The sequence below is a fragment of the Lissotriton helveticus genome, chromosome 6 (assembly GCF_964261635.1).
Source record: "Lissotriton helveticus chromosome 6, aLisHel1.1, whole genome shotgun sequence".
Taxonomy (NCBI): domain Eukaryota; kingdom Metazoa; phylum Chordata; class Amphibia; order Caudata; family Salamandridae; genus Lissotriton; species Lissotriton helveticus.
In genome coordinates, this window is record NC_136067.1 from 881,967,585 (window position 1) to 881,985,342 (window position 17,758).

Genomic DNA, 17,758 nt, shown 5'->3' on the forward strand with positions numbered 1-17,758 from the left:
TTAACGTCACTCATTTCACTCGTTTGCACCATATTGTGCCAGGAGCTCCTGTTCAAGCTCAGAATGGAAATATGCAGAGCAGATTGGGCGCGGGAATATCAGAAGTGAGCCAGGGGAACTCAGAAGTCTCAGAAGCCTCGCTGGCAAGCATTCTATTGGGTCTGAAAAATGAAATCAAGCATCGATTTGAGGTCTCAGAAGCAAATCAGTTAGGCATACAAGCATCCTGCTTGGAGTTAGCTCAAAAACTGGATGACGTAACCTTTCGTACAAAGAAACTAGAGGAAGAGGTGGTCATTGTTAAGCAGGGTGTGGGGAAAAACGCTTCTGTGATCTCTAAGCTAGCAAGGAAAAACCAAACCTTAAGGGAAGACATTGAGAGAGTGGAGAACCATTCCCGAAGGAAGAAATTGAGATTTCTGAATGTCCTGTAAGCCGAGGAAGGGTCCGATATGAAGGCTTTTGTCATCAAGCTGCTACGGAATACGATCTTGAAGGGCAGGGAAGATATTAATCTTGAGCATGAAGTTCAAAGGGCACACAGAGAGCCTTTTCGTTGCAGTCTCCAAAGGGCTAAACCTAGGAAGATCCTTGTGAATTTTCTCTCTTATACCATCAAAGAAGAGATTCTCAGCGGGGCCCTAAAATATGGCCCTTCCTAGTAGATGGCTACTCACTGCTAGTTAGGTTGGTCCTATGTAAAGCTACAGAACAAAGGCAGTGGAAGCTAGGAAGCAAGATGGAGGAGCTACGGAAGTTGGGAGCAAAGATTCAGTTAAAATTTCCCGCAATACTGCACATTATGTGGGATAATCAAGGGTACAATTTTTGGACAGTAGAAGATGTTGAGTCCCTTAATTGATAGGATAAAAAAGAAGGGTGATATTGCTAAGTGACCAACTTTGGACCACTGGGATAGTTTGCTCTCTTGTGTATATTGCTGAATTAGTTTCAATTCCCCCAATGGTGTGCCCATAGGCATTTGTATGCCTAAAAAGAGAAGGAGGGTTCCCCGGGGTTGGCTAAAGGGGGTGGGGTGCAGTCCCCAGAACCTCCTACGTGGAAGTGTTTTAATAAGTCAATAATGAAGCAGGAGGTGGAATATGGGAGGAAGTATTATGGCCGGAATTCCAAGCATTGACATACTCACATGGAAGGTGAATAGTCTTAGGTCTAAACCCAGACAGAGGAAAGTGCTGAAGTATTTAGTTGTTTGGTAGGTGTGGTTGGGTCCAAAATGTCATTACCTCTGATCAAGCACTATGTTGAAAGGGGGTTGCAATCATAATTTGAAGTGGCAGTGGGATCGAGCTTAAGTCGTCGAGTATGGACAGCACTGGTAGATGGGCTCTAGCCAGAATGAGATGGGCGGATAGTGATTTTATGTGTGTCGGGTTTTATGGATCCAATGAGGACGATCCACAGCACATTATAGAATTGAGATTGGCGGATATCTCAGCACCTGCGATTGCGGGCGGGGACTTTATTGTGCTGTTGGATCCTATAATGGATTGTTCAACGTGAAGGGAGAATGTTCCTCTTCCCAGAATGAGGAATGCATTGAAAAATCCGATACAGGATCTAGACCTACTAGATATCTGGAGGCATCTGAGAGGGAAGGTGAGAGGGTATAATTATCATATTAAAAAATACCATCACTTCTTAAGACTAGACTACTTTTTGGTAGATAGATGCTTTGCAACCAATATCAAAAAGATTGAGCATCTTCCAGCCCACATCTCGGATCATTCAGCAGTTATTATTAGTTGACAGGCTCCAGGACCGCAGCCCTGCAAGAGATGGACGCTAAAGCGCGCCCTTCTCCTAGATGGGGGAGTGGAGATAGCTTTGAAAAAGGCACCATTAGAATACTTTGAAAAAGGCCCCATTAGAATGCTTTATCAATAATAAAGATACTACCTCCCCTAAAATAATATGGGATGCCTTTAAGGCATATACAAGCGGGGTCCTAAAAAGCCTAGCCTGCAAAAAAAGCAGAGAAGAAAGGGCGGAATTATTAAACATCGAAAAAGAAGTGGGCAACGTTGAGGAAGCTTTGCAATCTATAAGCGTGGGAGAGGAAAGAGAGAGGTTGGAAAGGAGTTTAGAAGAGGCACAACTAAAATATAGGATCAGGCTGGAATTGAAGTGCAAGGAAAGATGACAAGCTGCAAAGTGGAGGAATTAGAGTATGGAGAGAAAGCGGGGGCTTTGCTGGCCTGGAAGTCCAGGGTCGAAAGAACCAGGAATGAGATAAAGGAGCTGAAGGGGGAGTCAGGGGAGGTGTTTGACAGCTGGGCTGCAATGCAGGAACATGTAGTGACACTCTTTTCACAGCTCTACTAGGAAGATATTACCCCAAACTCCCAAAAACTCAAAAGAGGGCTTAGCATTCTTGATCTACCTGTGCTGAATGGTGAAGGGGAAAAAAATTTTTGGAACTGCCAATCACTCAGGAGGAGATTAGGGTGGCAATAAAAAGACATAAGAATGGGAAGGCCACTGGTTTAGATGCTATCCCCTCAGAAGTATATAAAATGTTAATAGAGGAAGTACTGCCTGTCTGTGAAGGCCGGTTTAATATGGTATATAAGGGGGAGACACAGGCCCCAGAATCATGGAGAGAGGCCTCTATAGTCTTGATATTAAAACCAGCCAAGGACCCGGCGAAAGCAGAGTCATATCGACCGATATCCCTTCTAAATGCAGACTATGTGATCTTTGTTAACATTTTAGCAGGGAGGCTGGCTAGAATTGCTCCTCAGCTCAAACATGGAGATCAGAAGGGCTTTATCCCTGGGAGACTGATGCACGAACTGACCCAGCAACTGATCGGTGGTATCGACATAGCTACATCTAGATCAGTACCCTTGGCGGCGGTCACATTGGATGCTGCCAAGGCTTTTGATCGTGTTTGCTGGGAGTATTTATGGGCAGGATTAGAGATCATGGGTTTTGGGCCAAATTGTGTAACAACACTAAAGGCTCTATATTATCGCTCTACAGCTAGGATCCTCCTCAACGGTTCTCTCACTAGGAGTTTTATGATTCTTAGAGGGACGAGACAGGGGTGCCCCATTTCCCCATTATTATTCGATATATACATCGAACCATTTGCCCAGATGCTTCGCCAGGATAATCAGGTTATCGCCTTCCGTGCAGGTGCATATAAAAAGAAAATCGCGTTGTATGCATATAACCTTATAATATACACAGCAGATCTGGCTGTCACAATCCCCAGGGTGGAGCTATTAGCAAAAGAATTTGGAGCTTTTTCAGGCTGTTTGGTAAATAATGAGAAAACCGGGATAATGTGCTGGAACGTCTCAAATTGGAGGGGGAGTGTCCAGAGAGAGATCAGGTATCTCGGAATAGGCATTATTAATTCATTAGAGGGAATCCCTCAGCACAATCTAGAGAGGGTAGTACAAGAAATCGAGAAAATACTTAATAGATGGAAGAACTTGCATTTGTCACTATATGGAAGAGTACATTTCATTAAAATGGTGTTACTTCCCAAGTTGACATTCCTATTTAATTAAGTCCCTCTTACTTTTCCCAAAGGCTTGATCGATAAAATGCAGGGCAAATTGGGCATTTTTGTCTGGGCAGCCAGGGGAGCACGGTTGTCTTGGAAAAAATTGAGGCGTAAACCGGGAGAAGGCGGATTGACACTCCTGGATTTAAGATTATATTGCATGGCCTTGCAGTTCAAAAATTGCAGAGCTCTCTTAGGTACACCGGGGCCCTTGGAGTGGGGTGGACTACTGGAGGAGATAGTTAATGAGTAGGGCTCGAAAGTTTTCTTTACAAATTTGGGGCAAATTTCTTTTTTTTTTAAGTTAGACTGAAGACGCTGAAGGCAGCACTTATCCTATGGGTAGGAATAAGGAACATACTTGGAACAGGGTACTTTTCGGATGGTGCAACAATATGGGACTCACCAGGTACACCAGAATGCTTGCAGGACCAGTTAAGTATCCCATTAAGAAGGGCGGGAATTGAACTATTGGGGGGGGGGGGGGGGATCTCATGGTGATGAAAGAGGTGGTCCCATAGGAAATCTTGATGGCTAAGACAGGGGGTTCCCTCTCAAAGTTTAAATACCTGCAGTTGCTATCTTGGGGGGAGGCAAACTGGAGAGAGATCGGGGGAATCTGGGAGTTCGAAAAGAAATTGCAGAACGAGGCCCCTGGGAAGGAAGGAAGTTACTGACTGGTATTGGACTCTGGTGTTCTCTGAAGACAAGAAGTTGAAATCACCTCATGAGATCTGGGATGGTGCTATTTAGATAGGATTGAGCCACAGAGAATGTGGCAACTTTCATTCAAACTACTTTATAGAGTGGTCAAGCCAGCAAATCTGAAAAGGAACCACTTTTTTACAGTCAATAGGCTATATTGGACACCCCAAAAGTTGTAAAAATGTGTTACAGCCGTAGCCCCAAGATGTCATAGATGTGGTATGTTAAGTGCGGATAATCAGCATATGTTTTTCGAATGCCCATTGTTATAGGACTATTGGTCTTCAGTCGAGAAAGTAATAAACGAAATTCTGTGTACCAATATTAATATGAGCTTAACATTTATTATGATAGGGGTGGAGGATCAGCCGACCTTGCCCCTATCGGCGAACTCTTCTATCTGATCCTTCTCGCCAGAAGAGTGATTTGTAAAAAATGGATAGACGCTGCATCACCTCATAGTTGGGACTGGCTCCAGGCGGTTAACATATCTGTAAAATGGACATAGGAATCGAGGTTGACACACAAACTATGATCTGGGATGATTTCCTGAACTGGAATGGTATAATAAGAACGTAATCCATTGTGTCCTATGATTACACCTGCGTCGAACCAGCAACCAGGAAACTGGTTGGGCTGGAACGCAGGAATATTTGTGGTATTGCAAATAGCCTGGGGGTGGTACAGGTCGGATGTCAGGCTTGACTTTGCAAACAAAGGTTGTAGGAGGACAAAAAAAAACAAAAAAACAAGATGTCCAATGTATTAACACTTGAAGACACACATCCAAGCAATGTCAAGCACAACACTTATGGTGTCTCAACAATGAAGCAGTCGCAGCATTAGCAAAACATTTACTGGCAAGAAAACTCACACATGCAAATGTTACACAAAAACGCATCCTATAATTTCAGTAAAACACAAATGCAGCACTAGTGTGGAATCTAGCACTCTGAATCTCTCCTATGAGAGAAATTCTGCATGGGAGTTTTTTTTTTTTTTTTTTGAACAACCAGCATTAAAAAGGACATCTCCAACGAACTTCTGAATACCACCAGCCACTTTATTTATAGATTTCACTCAAGACTGCAGAGTGCAAGCAGGGGCAGCAGTGATGCACAAATTCCTTGGAGGAAGACTATTTTTAACATCAAAGATTCTTGTAAAAAATTCAACATAAAGATCATGTGCAGGCAATGTGATTTTATACTTGGCTGTAATGGCTAAATGCATAAAAAAAAAATTTAAATCCCATTACACTGTAGGGTTTTATTCCCACATTTATTCCATCTTCTCACAAAAGAGAAAAAATATTTGCTGCAGTTCTCCATAAAAGAAAGACTGAACAAGCTGAGATGTAACAGCGTGGTGTCACATACTGACTTTAGGAGCGGTTCTGCCTTTCAGCATTTGAAGCCGCAGACTCACTTCATCTACTTACACAGACATCGCTCCACTTCTGGGACGCTGGTTCCTAATGCACACATTTTACTCCCACAGTAAACAACTTTAATACAAATGCGAACGTGCCTTCCACAAGTCACCAAAGAATAAGATGGAGAAGTACTTATAAAACTACCAAGTCCACTTGTCCAGTAAAACTAAACTACTGTAACCGTAACAAAGAAGGTCACGGGTTCCATTCCTCAGGACACACAAGTCAATGCCCACTGCCATTCCTATTTTATTATGGTATGCACTTCCTGGTCCATACTGTGCCACTGAAGCTTGGAATTCAAGACACTTCATTCACTAAGATTCTCAAAAAGAGAGGACTGTTGCAAAGAATCGCTGCAAAGCTTTCAGGGTGTGAATTTCTTAATCCGCTTAGGTCAAGAGGAAACCAACTATCTTTGAGCTTCTCCACAGATACTTCAATGATTAGTACAAGGAGCGCTTCAGGTCATGGATTTGGAAATGTTTTTACTGAGCTGAGTCAATGAATGTAAGGGATAGTGATAACTCCTACTTCCTGTACAAAGAAGTCTAAATTGGGTTAACTTCAGCCTTCACTATGAGCATGTGACTTAAAATGGGAATCGGCGGAGCAGACAGAAAAGAAAGACAAACAGGGTCAGCTCTATGGGTTACCAGCAGAGGCTCCTACAAGATCGGCCCTGAAAGGAGCCAGGTTGACCCTTGTGCCAGATGGCGCAGGAGGATGACGGGAAAAATATCGCATTGTCTTAGGAGAAAAAAACAAATTTGCTCTACAGCCACCACCAGTGAGTAATAGCGCGTTACTAACAGACATGTGGATGCACAAATGATGCCAATGAGGGACACGTTTAGAGAAGCAGGAGGATGACTTACAAGGAGTGCAAGCAAAGAACTCCAACACAACACATACCAGCAGTGACCAGCAAACTGCCACTGAAAAAGCTGGAGACTGGAGAAACTGATTACGGTTTTTGTATAAATAGGGCTCCCAGTTTTATGGTATTTATTATTTTAACATTTCCACCTGTATTTATCCGTAGTTATTTTTTGGCCACCTTATTGCTATTTGTCCACATTTATTTTAGGTTTTGAGAATAAATGGAGTTGTAACATGGTATATTTCCACATTTATTTTACTGATAAATATGCACTCATACTTTTTTCCCTGTCACGTTTTGGCAAATTAAACAGTCAAATATAGCGAAACACTACACCCATAGGTAAATATCAGCATTATAACACAAATATATGTCCACGTATGTCTGTATTTAGGGAAATCTCAACCTGTTTTTTTTTTTTACTTCCCATGCTGTCTATCGGCTCAGCTATTGTCCTGGAAATCACGAAAGATAGCATGGCGAGTCACCAACATGAATCACGGTTTTCTGTATTTTTCTGCTTTCAAAAATAAATACAGAAAGCAAAAACTTTTGTGTCTGTGTTTATCTGTAAAAATCTGTAAAAACAGAAAACTAGGAGCCTGATATATAAAGCAACTGCAGATAAATTAATTAAGATACCGGTCAATAAGCAGCAAATCGATAAAGTACAAACATCATTATGGGCTTGTGATCCTGGAAAAACTGATAGATTCAATCAACACTGCGGCTGCTCCTCCTAGGTGAAGAAGAGAACCTCAGCTGCAAGAACTTCAAGCTCGACAGACCCATCCTAAACAGAAGTTTTACAACAGTACTTATCTGAAGGGTGCCGCTGGGTAGCAAACACATGTTAAATATTGACAGCATCTCTTTCGGCTATGAAAGAAAATAAGTATGGTCACAGTATTAGTATCCGATGATTCAAGATGACGCTGCAAAGATAACTGGACATTTGACGTGGTGATTATCTACTCTGAAACACCAAGGATCACATCACCTTTCAACAGTTTAAAGACTTGACAGCGAACTGCGTAAGTCAAAGATAAGGCCAAAGTTGCCAAAATGTCTTTCCCAATAGAGAATTAGGTGCAATTTGCACATCTTGAATGCGGGGAAATATCTTCTGATAGGTTGCCCAAAATTACAGTCACTGAATCAGGTAAAAACTACAACTTTAAGGATAAAAAGTGTTTTAAGCCTTCTGTCAAACGAAGAGGCTCACAATCAAGTTTACAACACAAGAAAAACATCAGAGACAGCAAGAGGACAGTGGTTGATCCCAACCGGGCACTGTCTGCCCAAGGCCTATACTCAAAATATAAGCTGTGAAAATTATTCTAAACAAAGCTGAAGCCATTTTGACAAGAGCGAGCTGTGATCGATAGTCAAGGGTTGTTTCGCTAAATGGCGCGCCTAGCAAAATACTATATATATTGCGAACAGTCGAGGTAGATGAATATTTCTGCCTTGGGGCCAGCAGCTTTCTATCAACACTACCTTTGCTTTCAGTGGGATACTGCGCAAGCTGTGGCTAGCCTTCCAGTCTTCACCTAAGCATTGAAAAGGTTAAGAAAAGCAGATATTATTTTAATTAAAGACTGAGCTTGCACTACATGGAAGATACCACTGTGCTCAGAAATGTGCCCTTGGACGCAGACCAGGGTTTAATTATCACTCTTGTTCTAAGTAATGTTCCTTGGCAAGGCCGAGAGGAGCATTACATCAGTTGACAACCATTTGCAATCTCAAGGCGCTCCTATACAATATAATTTGACGCTGGCTTTGTAATGAGGTGAGAGAGGCTGGTGGCATGGTATGATCAGCTGTGGACTGCTGAGAGTAAAGCAGTGATACCCAATATCCTAGACCTCCCCACCTGGAATGTGACGGACGACGATTGCTGAGCACCAGGTTTCTCAGATCCCGCTGTGAGTCTGGGGAGGACATCAGGGATGGAATGATCGCACATGCTGTGCAGTGGCCAGAAAGTGTGGTTTATCACAGCCATAAGCTTGAAATTGATCCCTTAATGATTCAGCATTTATATACGACCCCAAGTCAATAGAGAATATGACTGACTTCCCCCAGTATGTCAGTAATGCCTCTGTATTACTTTTAAGCAAACCTCAAAACCAGCCTTTGCTGTGAAGCACTAAAAAGGACCTAAACCAACAAGGTGAACAGAACCAAGAAAAGACGTGAAACCATATCGAAGAGTCTTAACTTACATTATCCATTTTAGAGCAGCTTTTTTCCAATCAACTAGGTATCCATTGCTTTCAAAAACAGTAACCATTTGTTATCTGGCAGACAACAAGCCAAGTACTCTATTGCAGGAGAGGCAGACACTACTAACCGCACGGATGAATTAAGTTGGACATGTTGAATGTACATTTATATTGTCTCTAGATTATGTCTTACCCTACTAAGATATTTGATCAGGTAAAAAAACGAAGGCTTGGTCTGTTCTGTTAACATCTCTTTTAACTGCAATATTGCGTAACATGACTGGAATATAGTTAGGCAAAAGAAAGTTACTACTTACTGAGATTAAAAGAACAAGACGCATGGCTTCTCAGTGTTGCTTAACTGACTACCCACAATGCCACAGGGTTGTGCAGTTTAACCTTACAAGACTTGCTCTCTGATAACCTTGTCGTTGGTCACTTAAGCATTATTTATACCCACAGGTGGCCACAAAAACCTCTTGGTTTGATATATCTGCATGTTCAGCTTTTGCTGCACAACCAGATATAGAACCTTTAATTAACTGTAAAGCGCTCAACAAGACTTGACTAACTCCTTCACAGAGAAACATGTATAAAAAAAGATAAACAGCAGCTTATCATTTCGCTCATTTTCCCAATATTAAACATTTCATAAAAGTATCTATCAGGAGTTTTTTGCATTTATTCTTTTAGAGTTGTGTTGTTTTATGTAGATTTCAATATATGTAGTGACAAACCATCCAAATGTGCGCTTCAAGGGTGACCACAAAAGCAATCATTGGAGAAACGTACAGTCACAAATTGTAAAAACAGGCAAGTCCGAAGAGTCACCCTCCTTTTGACGGAGGCGTTGTCTCAAGTATCTTGCATCAGAACAGGTTTTTCTTGCATTTCAGCATTTCAGCCTAAAACGAGTGACACTCATTTAATAACTAGAGGCTTGGGAGTAGTGTCATCTTTTCGTCACAGCATATAAATGCGAGGAATTGTAAAAATAATTAGAAAAACTCCATGAAGACTTGTAGAAAAGTTACACACTTCTAAAAGCAAGGCACTAATGCAAAAATGCAGTCATAGGAGAGCAGTAACCAGGAGACAAGCAGATCATATAAAAAAAGTTGTACCTAATGACGTGGCAATCATGGGAAACCATTTAAGGTGCATAACTGCAGTAGTGGAAGCGAAGGTCCCTACAGATTCCCAGAGTGTCACTCAAGATAAAGTGGAAATATAAATGTCATGTTTTTCATATATTGCGCAACACGGAGTTAGATTGATTACTGTGGCACTCAAAACTAGGCACTGTGTGATCAAATGATTGATTGACAATCAAAAGATTTGGTTAACTTGAGAATCAAGAGTTACTACTTAGATCCAATATGACGAAAACCTAACCACGTCATCTCTCAAGTCAGACTGGCTCCAACCAATAAACCATCTCCAAAACCACTTAGGCCAAACAGGCAAACAACCTACCCAAAAGACGAGTATGGTCAGGTGGGCTCACAGGCAGTAATATACCTACAATACCATTATGTCATACAGGCCAAAGACCTAGCCACACCACCTTTCTGGTCCGAGTAGCTGAGTCAACAACTGTGCCACACAGCAACTCAGTTCAGGTTGGTTGTCAACTAGGTGAAAGCAGGATTGTGGTTCAGAAGTGTCAACACCCAACAACTTGGTTACGCCATCCTTCAGGGCAGACGGACAAACATCAGCCCCAAAGATCAGATGGCCCAACAACCTAGCCATAAGATCACTCGGACAGACAGGCCCACAGTCAAATCTAGTCACAACACCACTCGGGTCAGACTTGCTAGATGGATCACAACCTACATCTTAGATGAGGCACAACCAGCAACCTAACCACAACACATCTCACGTACCATATTGCTCAGGCTACACAGTATAAAATAATTTCTTTAAGAGACACCCATGAAGTCCCTCCTTATTCATGAGAATAGGTAAAGAGGTGTCCAGAACATTTGTCTTCAGAATACAACTGACTTAGTAGTAAAAGTCCATTTCCACAACACAGTCTCCAACTACAAGAAAATGCAAGAGGGTGACCTTAGCATAGCAGGCTAATGTGCAGCTGTTTAAATATGAATAGTCTAAACAACATAACTGTGTTCAGACAAACTCGACCCCCTTTCCTTTTAAGGTGGCTGACATTATCAACGCACCTAGATTAGATATAAAAATGGGAGACAGGAAAAAGCAATACGCCGCGCTCAAACAACTCCCAGAGAAACCTCCAGCACTATTTACGTCAAAAGGAATACAGCAGCACCGATTCAAATATAGGATGTGGTAGGAAACTGTAACCATACAGGCACACAACTGTAATTTTGGACGCAGTTATATATAATTAAAATAAGCATACACGGCTATTAAGCTTACAAAACTGCAGTAGAGTTGTGCTCGCTTTTCTGAAAACAAGTTGTTGCAAAGCTTCATCTGTATCAGGGGTGTCTGTATTGAGACACTAGTGTTGTCATAAGATTTCAATAATTGTCAGTGCTTTGACATAATGACCAAAGTACGGGCTTTATAAATAGGTTGACTAGATGTCCCGGTTTTCATAATTTATCCTGGCAAATTTCACGGATTTCAACTCACGTCCCGGTTTTTAAGGAGTGTAATGCTTTTATGTCTTCCAAGCACAATTTTTGTCAGGACTTTTTCAGGAATCAATTCAACACACACACGACTATCCGTGTAATTGCATTAAATGTATACTCGTTGTCTGTGTTTTCTATGTCAGCAACTTTTGCCCTAACTCATTCTGAAGCCCTCCTAAGTTCACAAGTTTTAGTCCCACTTCTATGTTTATTAAATATTTCGTTATTTTGTTGTTATTTTTTTTAATCTGCCCATCCTATAAACAGAACTGAAAAAGCTGGAGGCATTTTCATGACACACTTGCATAAATCCCACACATATGGAAAATCAGATCCAGCGGTCTAACTTTCTCCTACATTGCTCCTAAAGTGTGTAATGGCCTGCCGCTACATATAAGAGCCTCCTTCTCACTTCTTGAATTCTGCAAGAAACCTGGCTTTTCGAGTAGCCCCACTAGAGCCCAGGCCTGGCTAGACTCACCTGTTCGATGCTAGAATATCCTCCTGAGTGATAGTGCATTCTACAAATCTGCATTACATAAGATGTCCAAGTAGTATACATCGGAAATGAATCCTGAAGTTTTATTTAAAGTCCAAATGATTTAGGAATTCCTCATGCAATCAGCCCACCATAACCGCTAATGATGTTCTAAATTAGTTAGGTCTGATTACCCTACTGAAAAAACGGATATTCAAAGTTTATAAAGCAGCACTTCTCTGCCAACAATTCTAACATGAAAAGGTATGTGGAAAAGAAAATAAATGTTAAAGTGGTCAATTAGAAAACCATTTAGGTTCATGCTGAAAGCGTTAATTGGGGACAAATGCAAACCCCTAACAAGAGGTGTCGTTTGAGGACGTCCTGTGATGAATGGCCGGCATGTACTCTTCTGCACTAAGAGAGCTTGCAATACTCCCTGAAGATACACAAATGGGCTATCACCAAGGGCTAAATGTGTAGAATGTGCCATGCATCATATTTGGAAGTTTCGCCATTTTCAACATTCACATAATGGTGACAGTTCTCCCTTGGGTGAAATCCGCTGAGAACTATACATTATGCACGTGCCCTATTTAGGGGGCCATTAGCGCAATCTGCCACAGTTTCCGGTCAGGGCATTTAACATTTTGGTAAAAAAAAACTGGTAAAGTTGTGCCACAACTCACTGTACTCTTCCTTCAAGAAAATAAAGTCACCAGCTGCTATCACCTTTTTAACAGTAAAAAAGGCCGAGCCAAAAGAAAAACAAATGTTAGCCCAGGCGTTACACAAACATGTTCAAACGCAGCTCTTTCGTTAGGGTAAAAAAACAACCCACCTGCCAGAAATACTGTGATACAAAAAAAAAAAGAGCTCGTAGACAGAACTCCAAGTGACAAAATGGATACTGTTTTAAAGATAAGACAGTTTAACTGTGCTCTCGCCCCTCTGGGTGTCCTGTCTGCCGCCTGGCATGGGTCCAGACGTGCTGTTTTTAGCGCCACAATGTAAGAACGCCTCCGCCCGGAAGTGTCACTTATGTTACAATACACAGTAACACGTTCAAGGCCCGGGGATGAACCACGGTCTGATAGATCTGGGAACACTGTTCGCGTGAAAACAATTCATGTAACTAATGAACACACATTGTACACCCAGGGGCAGTTTGCTCAATTAACTGGTGATTTAAATAAAAAACAACCCTCGATCATACAACCTGGCTTCAGGTAAGCACTGGGAAAACCAAGCATGGAGATGGGACTTTGCAACAACAGTGGGTTCACGTATGCATGGTACTTTTCACATTTTGCAAATACTCCGCTCTCAAAAAAAAAGTCTGCGTCTGCAAATTATCGTAGTACTGCCGTTTACATCCAGTAAAATAAGGAGACAAGATCATTTCACATAAAGGTCGATTGAAGAAGGAGTCACGTGGTCAGCATATGAATTAATAAAAATTGCTTTGGCTTCTTTACCTATTGATTGACCATTAGGTAGCAAAGAGCATGTCTGCTGCGTGTATTTCCGGGGCGAGCAGTGCTTCTTGAACGGCCTGTCAAAGACCCTCAACTGATGCCTGCTGCCCTGCAAGGTTCTGTGTCTCTGTCGGGCCCTGTGGGCGGCAGCTTCTGAGCCTATGTGCACCCCTCCGGGTACAGGTGCTTCATTTCTGTGACAAGACATTCTATTAAATTAGTAGCTGCTCAATAACTTTTTAAATGATTAACATCATTTTCTGGTGTTTAGATCGTATCTGATAGACATCTCCGAAACGAAAGCTTGTGGGCCACATACGCCTTGGGGGGTGCAAATTCCCCTGGAAATATTACTCAGATGAACTGTCATTCTTTCTCCCAGTAGCACATCTGGTTGGGCCAAGAGTGACAGAGTGAAAACTGTAGAAATCGCCCTGTTAATTACGACCTTCCTGCCTCGGCTTACATACAACAAAGTGTCACAGCTGACGTCCACGCACACTGGGGGAGGGATGGAGGCGAGTAACTGGCGTGTAACCTGTCACCTGCAGCACGGAGCGCTATACGCATGTGAATAGTTAAATGACGGGGTTTCCACTTTACCCAGCGATGCCAAAAAAAAAAAACATTCTAGTGGAAACAAGTAAAGCAAACACACGAATCACAGAACGAATTCGACAAAAGCAGGCTTCCACGTCAAAATAACAATTTCAGAGAATGGATTTGGTGCATTTTTCTGTTGCATCAAAGATACATGGATTCCTAGGTAGTGCCCACCCACAGCTCTGCTCTGCCATTGTCCCACAGCAACTCCCGGTCTCCTGCACGCCCCTGCTGACTTCGAAAGCATAACAATAAGCCGCCTGTGCAGGGCTGAAGTGCCGCTCTCACTAAACCACAACCCACGCTGCCTCCTCACACAGAGCGCCTGTCCCGAGATATTAAGCAGAGCAGGTCCGGGCATCACACCCGCCGTTGTTTGCACCCCCATGGGGCAGACACACGGTGATTCACGCCACCCCTTTGCACCCGACACTTAATGCACTGCACTTACAACAACTCCTGTGCGCATTTAACACTGTATCTGCCCCCAGCGAGGCGTGCTTTGCCACTGCCCCATTAAAGCACGAGCCCCCCAATCCTCCTGGCTCGACAAGTGCACAGCGAGCATGGTACTCGCCTTCTCCTGTGCCCAGTGAGCACTTTGCAGCACTGCGCGCTCTATCCGCACTTTGCTCCAACGACACTGCCCGCACTGCAACCCCACTGCCACCAGACCCTGGACGGACGGACTCACCTAGGGTGTCAGCCAGCAGGCAGTGCAGCGGCAGCACGCCCAGCACCAGCAGCAGGCAGGAGCCCCGGCCGGCTTCCTGGCTCCCCGGCGGCCGCGGCATGTTCCTCAAGCACCGGTTCCTTCCTCGTCTCCCAGGCTCCTCCACTGCTAACTTTCAGCCGGCCCTCCGCTCTTGCTCCAGTCAGACCTCCACCCTTGCCCCGCTGCTCCCTCCTTCCAAGTGGCGGGTGGCGGGTGGCAGCGGTGCTGGCCAGTACCTCGCTCGCGCCCGGGTGCTGCGGGAGTTCCTCTCGGGGCTCCCCGTTTGCTGTCACCCGGGAGCAGCGCGGACTTCCAGCGCTCCCTGTGGCTCCTCCCCTCGCGCTGTGGGCGGGAAAGAGAAACACGGGGGCCGGGCCCTGCAGAGGCGCTCAGCAGATGCTGTGAGCCCAGGAGTGAGAACCAGGGAGTCCGCGCGCTCCTCATCACAGCCAGACTCACCCAGACTCATGCTCTACCCACGCGCCCCTCACCACAGCCAGGCTCCTGCCTTACCACAGCCAGACTCCTGCCCCACCCACGCGCTCCTCACCACAGCCAGACTCCTGCCCCACCCACGCTCTCCTCACCACAGCCAGACTCCTGCCCCACCCACGCTCTCCTCACCACAGCCAGACTCCTGCCCTACTCACGCGCTCCTCACCACAGCCAGACTCCTGCCCCACCCACGCTCTCCTCACCACAGCCAGGCTCCTGCCCTACCCACGCGCTCCTCACCACAGCCAGGCTCCTGCCCCACCCACGCTCTCCTCACCACAGCCAGGCTCCCGCCCTACCCACGCGCTCCTCACCACAGCCAGGCTCCTCACCACAGCCAGACTCCTGCCCTACCCACGCGCTCCTCATCACAGCCAGACTCCAGCCCTACCCACGCGCTCCTCACCACAGCCAGGCTCCTGCCCTACCCACGCGCTCCTCACCAGAGTCAGACTTCTGCCCTACCCACGCGCTCCTCACCACAGCCAGGCTCCTGCCCTACCCACGCACTCCTCACCACAGCCAGACTCCTGCCCTACCCACGCGCTCCTCACCACAGCCAGACTCCTGCCCTACCCACGCGCTCCTCATCACAGCCAGACTCCAGCCCTACCCACGCGCTCCTCACCACAGCCAGGCTCCTGCCCTACCCACGCGCTCCTCACCAGAGTCAGACTTCTGCCCTACCCACGCGCTCCTCACCACAGCCAGGCTCCTGCCCTACCCACGCACTCCTCACCACAGCCAGACTCCTGCCCTACCCACGCGCTCCTCACCACAGCCAGACTCCTGCCCTACCCACGCGCTCCTCATCACAGCCAGACTCCAGCCCTACCCACGCGCTCCTCACCACAGCCAGGCTCCTGCCCTACCCACGCGCTCCTCACCAGAGTCAGACTTCTGCCCTACCCACGCGCTCCTCACCACAGCCAGGCTCCTGCCCTACCCACGCACTCCTCACCACAGCCAGACTCCTGCCCTACCCACGCGCTCCTCACCACAGCCAGACTCCTGCCCTACCCACACGCTCCTCACCACAGCCGGACTCCGGCCCTACCCACGCGCTCCTCACCACAGCCAAACACCTGCCCTACCCACGTGCTCCTCACCACAGCCACGCTCCTGCCCTATCCACGCGCTCCTCACCACAGCCAGGTTCCTGCCCTACCCACGCGCTCCTCATCACAGCCAGGCTCCTCACCACAGCCAGACTCCTGCCCTACCGACGCGCTCCTCACCACAGCCAGGCTCCTCACCACAGCCAGACTCCTGCCCTACCCACGCTCTCCTCACCACAGCCAGGCTCCTGCCCTTCCCACGCACTCCTCACCACAGCCAGATTCCTGCCCTACCCACGCGCTCCTCACCACAGCCAGACTCCTGCCCTACCCACACGCTCCTCACCACAGCCAGACTCCGGCCCTACCCACGCGCACCTCACCACAGCCGAACTCCTGCCCTACCCACGCGCTCCTCACCACAGCCAGGCTCCAGCCCTACCCACGCGCTCCTCACCACAGCCAGGCACCTGCCCTACCCACGCGCTCCTCACCACAGCCACGCTCCTGCCCTATCCACGCGCTCCTCACCACAGCCAGGTTCCTGCCCTACCCACGCGCTCCTCACCACAGCCAGACTCCTCACCACAGCCAGACCCCTGCCCTACCCACGCGCACCTCACCACAGCCGGACTCCTGCCCTACCCACACGCTCCTCAACACAGCCAGGCTCCGGCCCTACCCACGCGCTCCTCACCACAGCCAGGCACCTGCCCTACCCACTCGCTCCTCACCACAGCCACGCTCCTGCCCTATCCACGCGCTCCTCACCACAGCCAGGTTCCTGCCCTACCCACGCGCTCCTCACCACAGCCAGGCTCCTCACCACAGCCAGACTCCTGCCCTACCCACGCGCTCCTCATCACAGCCAGACTCCAGCCCTACCCACGCACTCCTCACCATAGCCAGGCTCCTGCCCTACCCACGCGCTCCTCACCAGAGTCAGGCTTCTGCCCTACCCACGCGCTCCTCACCACAGCCAGGCTTCTGCCCTACCCACGCGCTCCTCACCACAGCCAGACTCCTGCCCTACCCACGCGCTCCTCACCACAGCCAGACTCCTGCCCTACCCACGCGCTCCTCACCACAGCCAGACTCCTGCCCTACCCACGCTCTCCTCACCACAGCCAGACTTCTGCCCTATCCACGCGCACCTCACCACAGCCAGACTCCTGCCCTACCCACGCGCTCCTCACCACAGCCAGGCTCCTGCCCTGCCCACGTGCTCCTCACCACAGCCAGACTCCTGCCCTACCCACGAGCTCCTCACCACAGCCAGGCTCTGGCCCTACCCACGCGCTCCTCACCACAGCCAGGCTCCTCACCACAGCCAGACACCGGCCCTACCCACGCGCTCCTCACCACAGCCAGACTCCAGCCCTACCCACGCGCTCCTCACCACAGCCAGACTCCTGCCCTACCCACTCGCTTTTCACCACAGCCAGATTCTGCCCTACCCACGCGCTCATCCACTTCACTCACTAGAAGTGAGTCTTACTCATTTGAGAGGGA

General features: G+C 46.8%; 1 protein-coding gene across 1 annotated transcript in view; it reads right to left on the bottom strand.

The window, feature by feature from the left end:
• Positions 1-15,039, bottom strand: part of DCBLD1 (discoidin, CUB and LCCL domain containing 1) — a 233,564-nt gene extending 218,525 nt beyond the window's left edge. The window contains exon 1 of the mRNA XM_078648486.1: positions 14,673-15,039. Within this exon, the coding sequence (XP_078504612.1) occupies positions 14,673-14,772 (100 nt within the window). The 5' untranslated portion in view covers positions 14,773-15,039. The remainder of the gene's footprint in view (positions 1-14,672) is intronic.
• Positions 15,040-17,758: the final 2,719 nt, after the last annotated feature.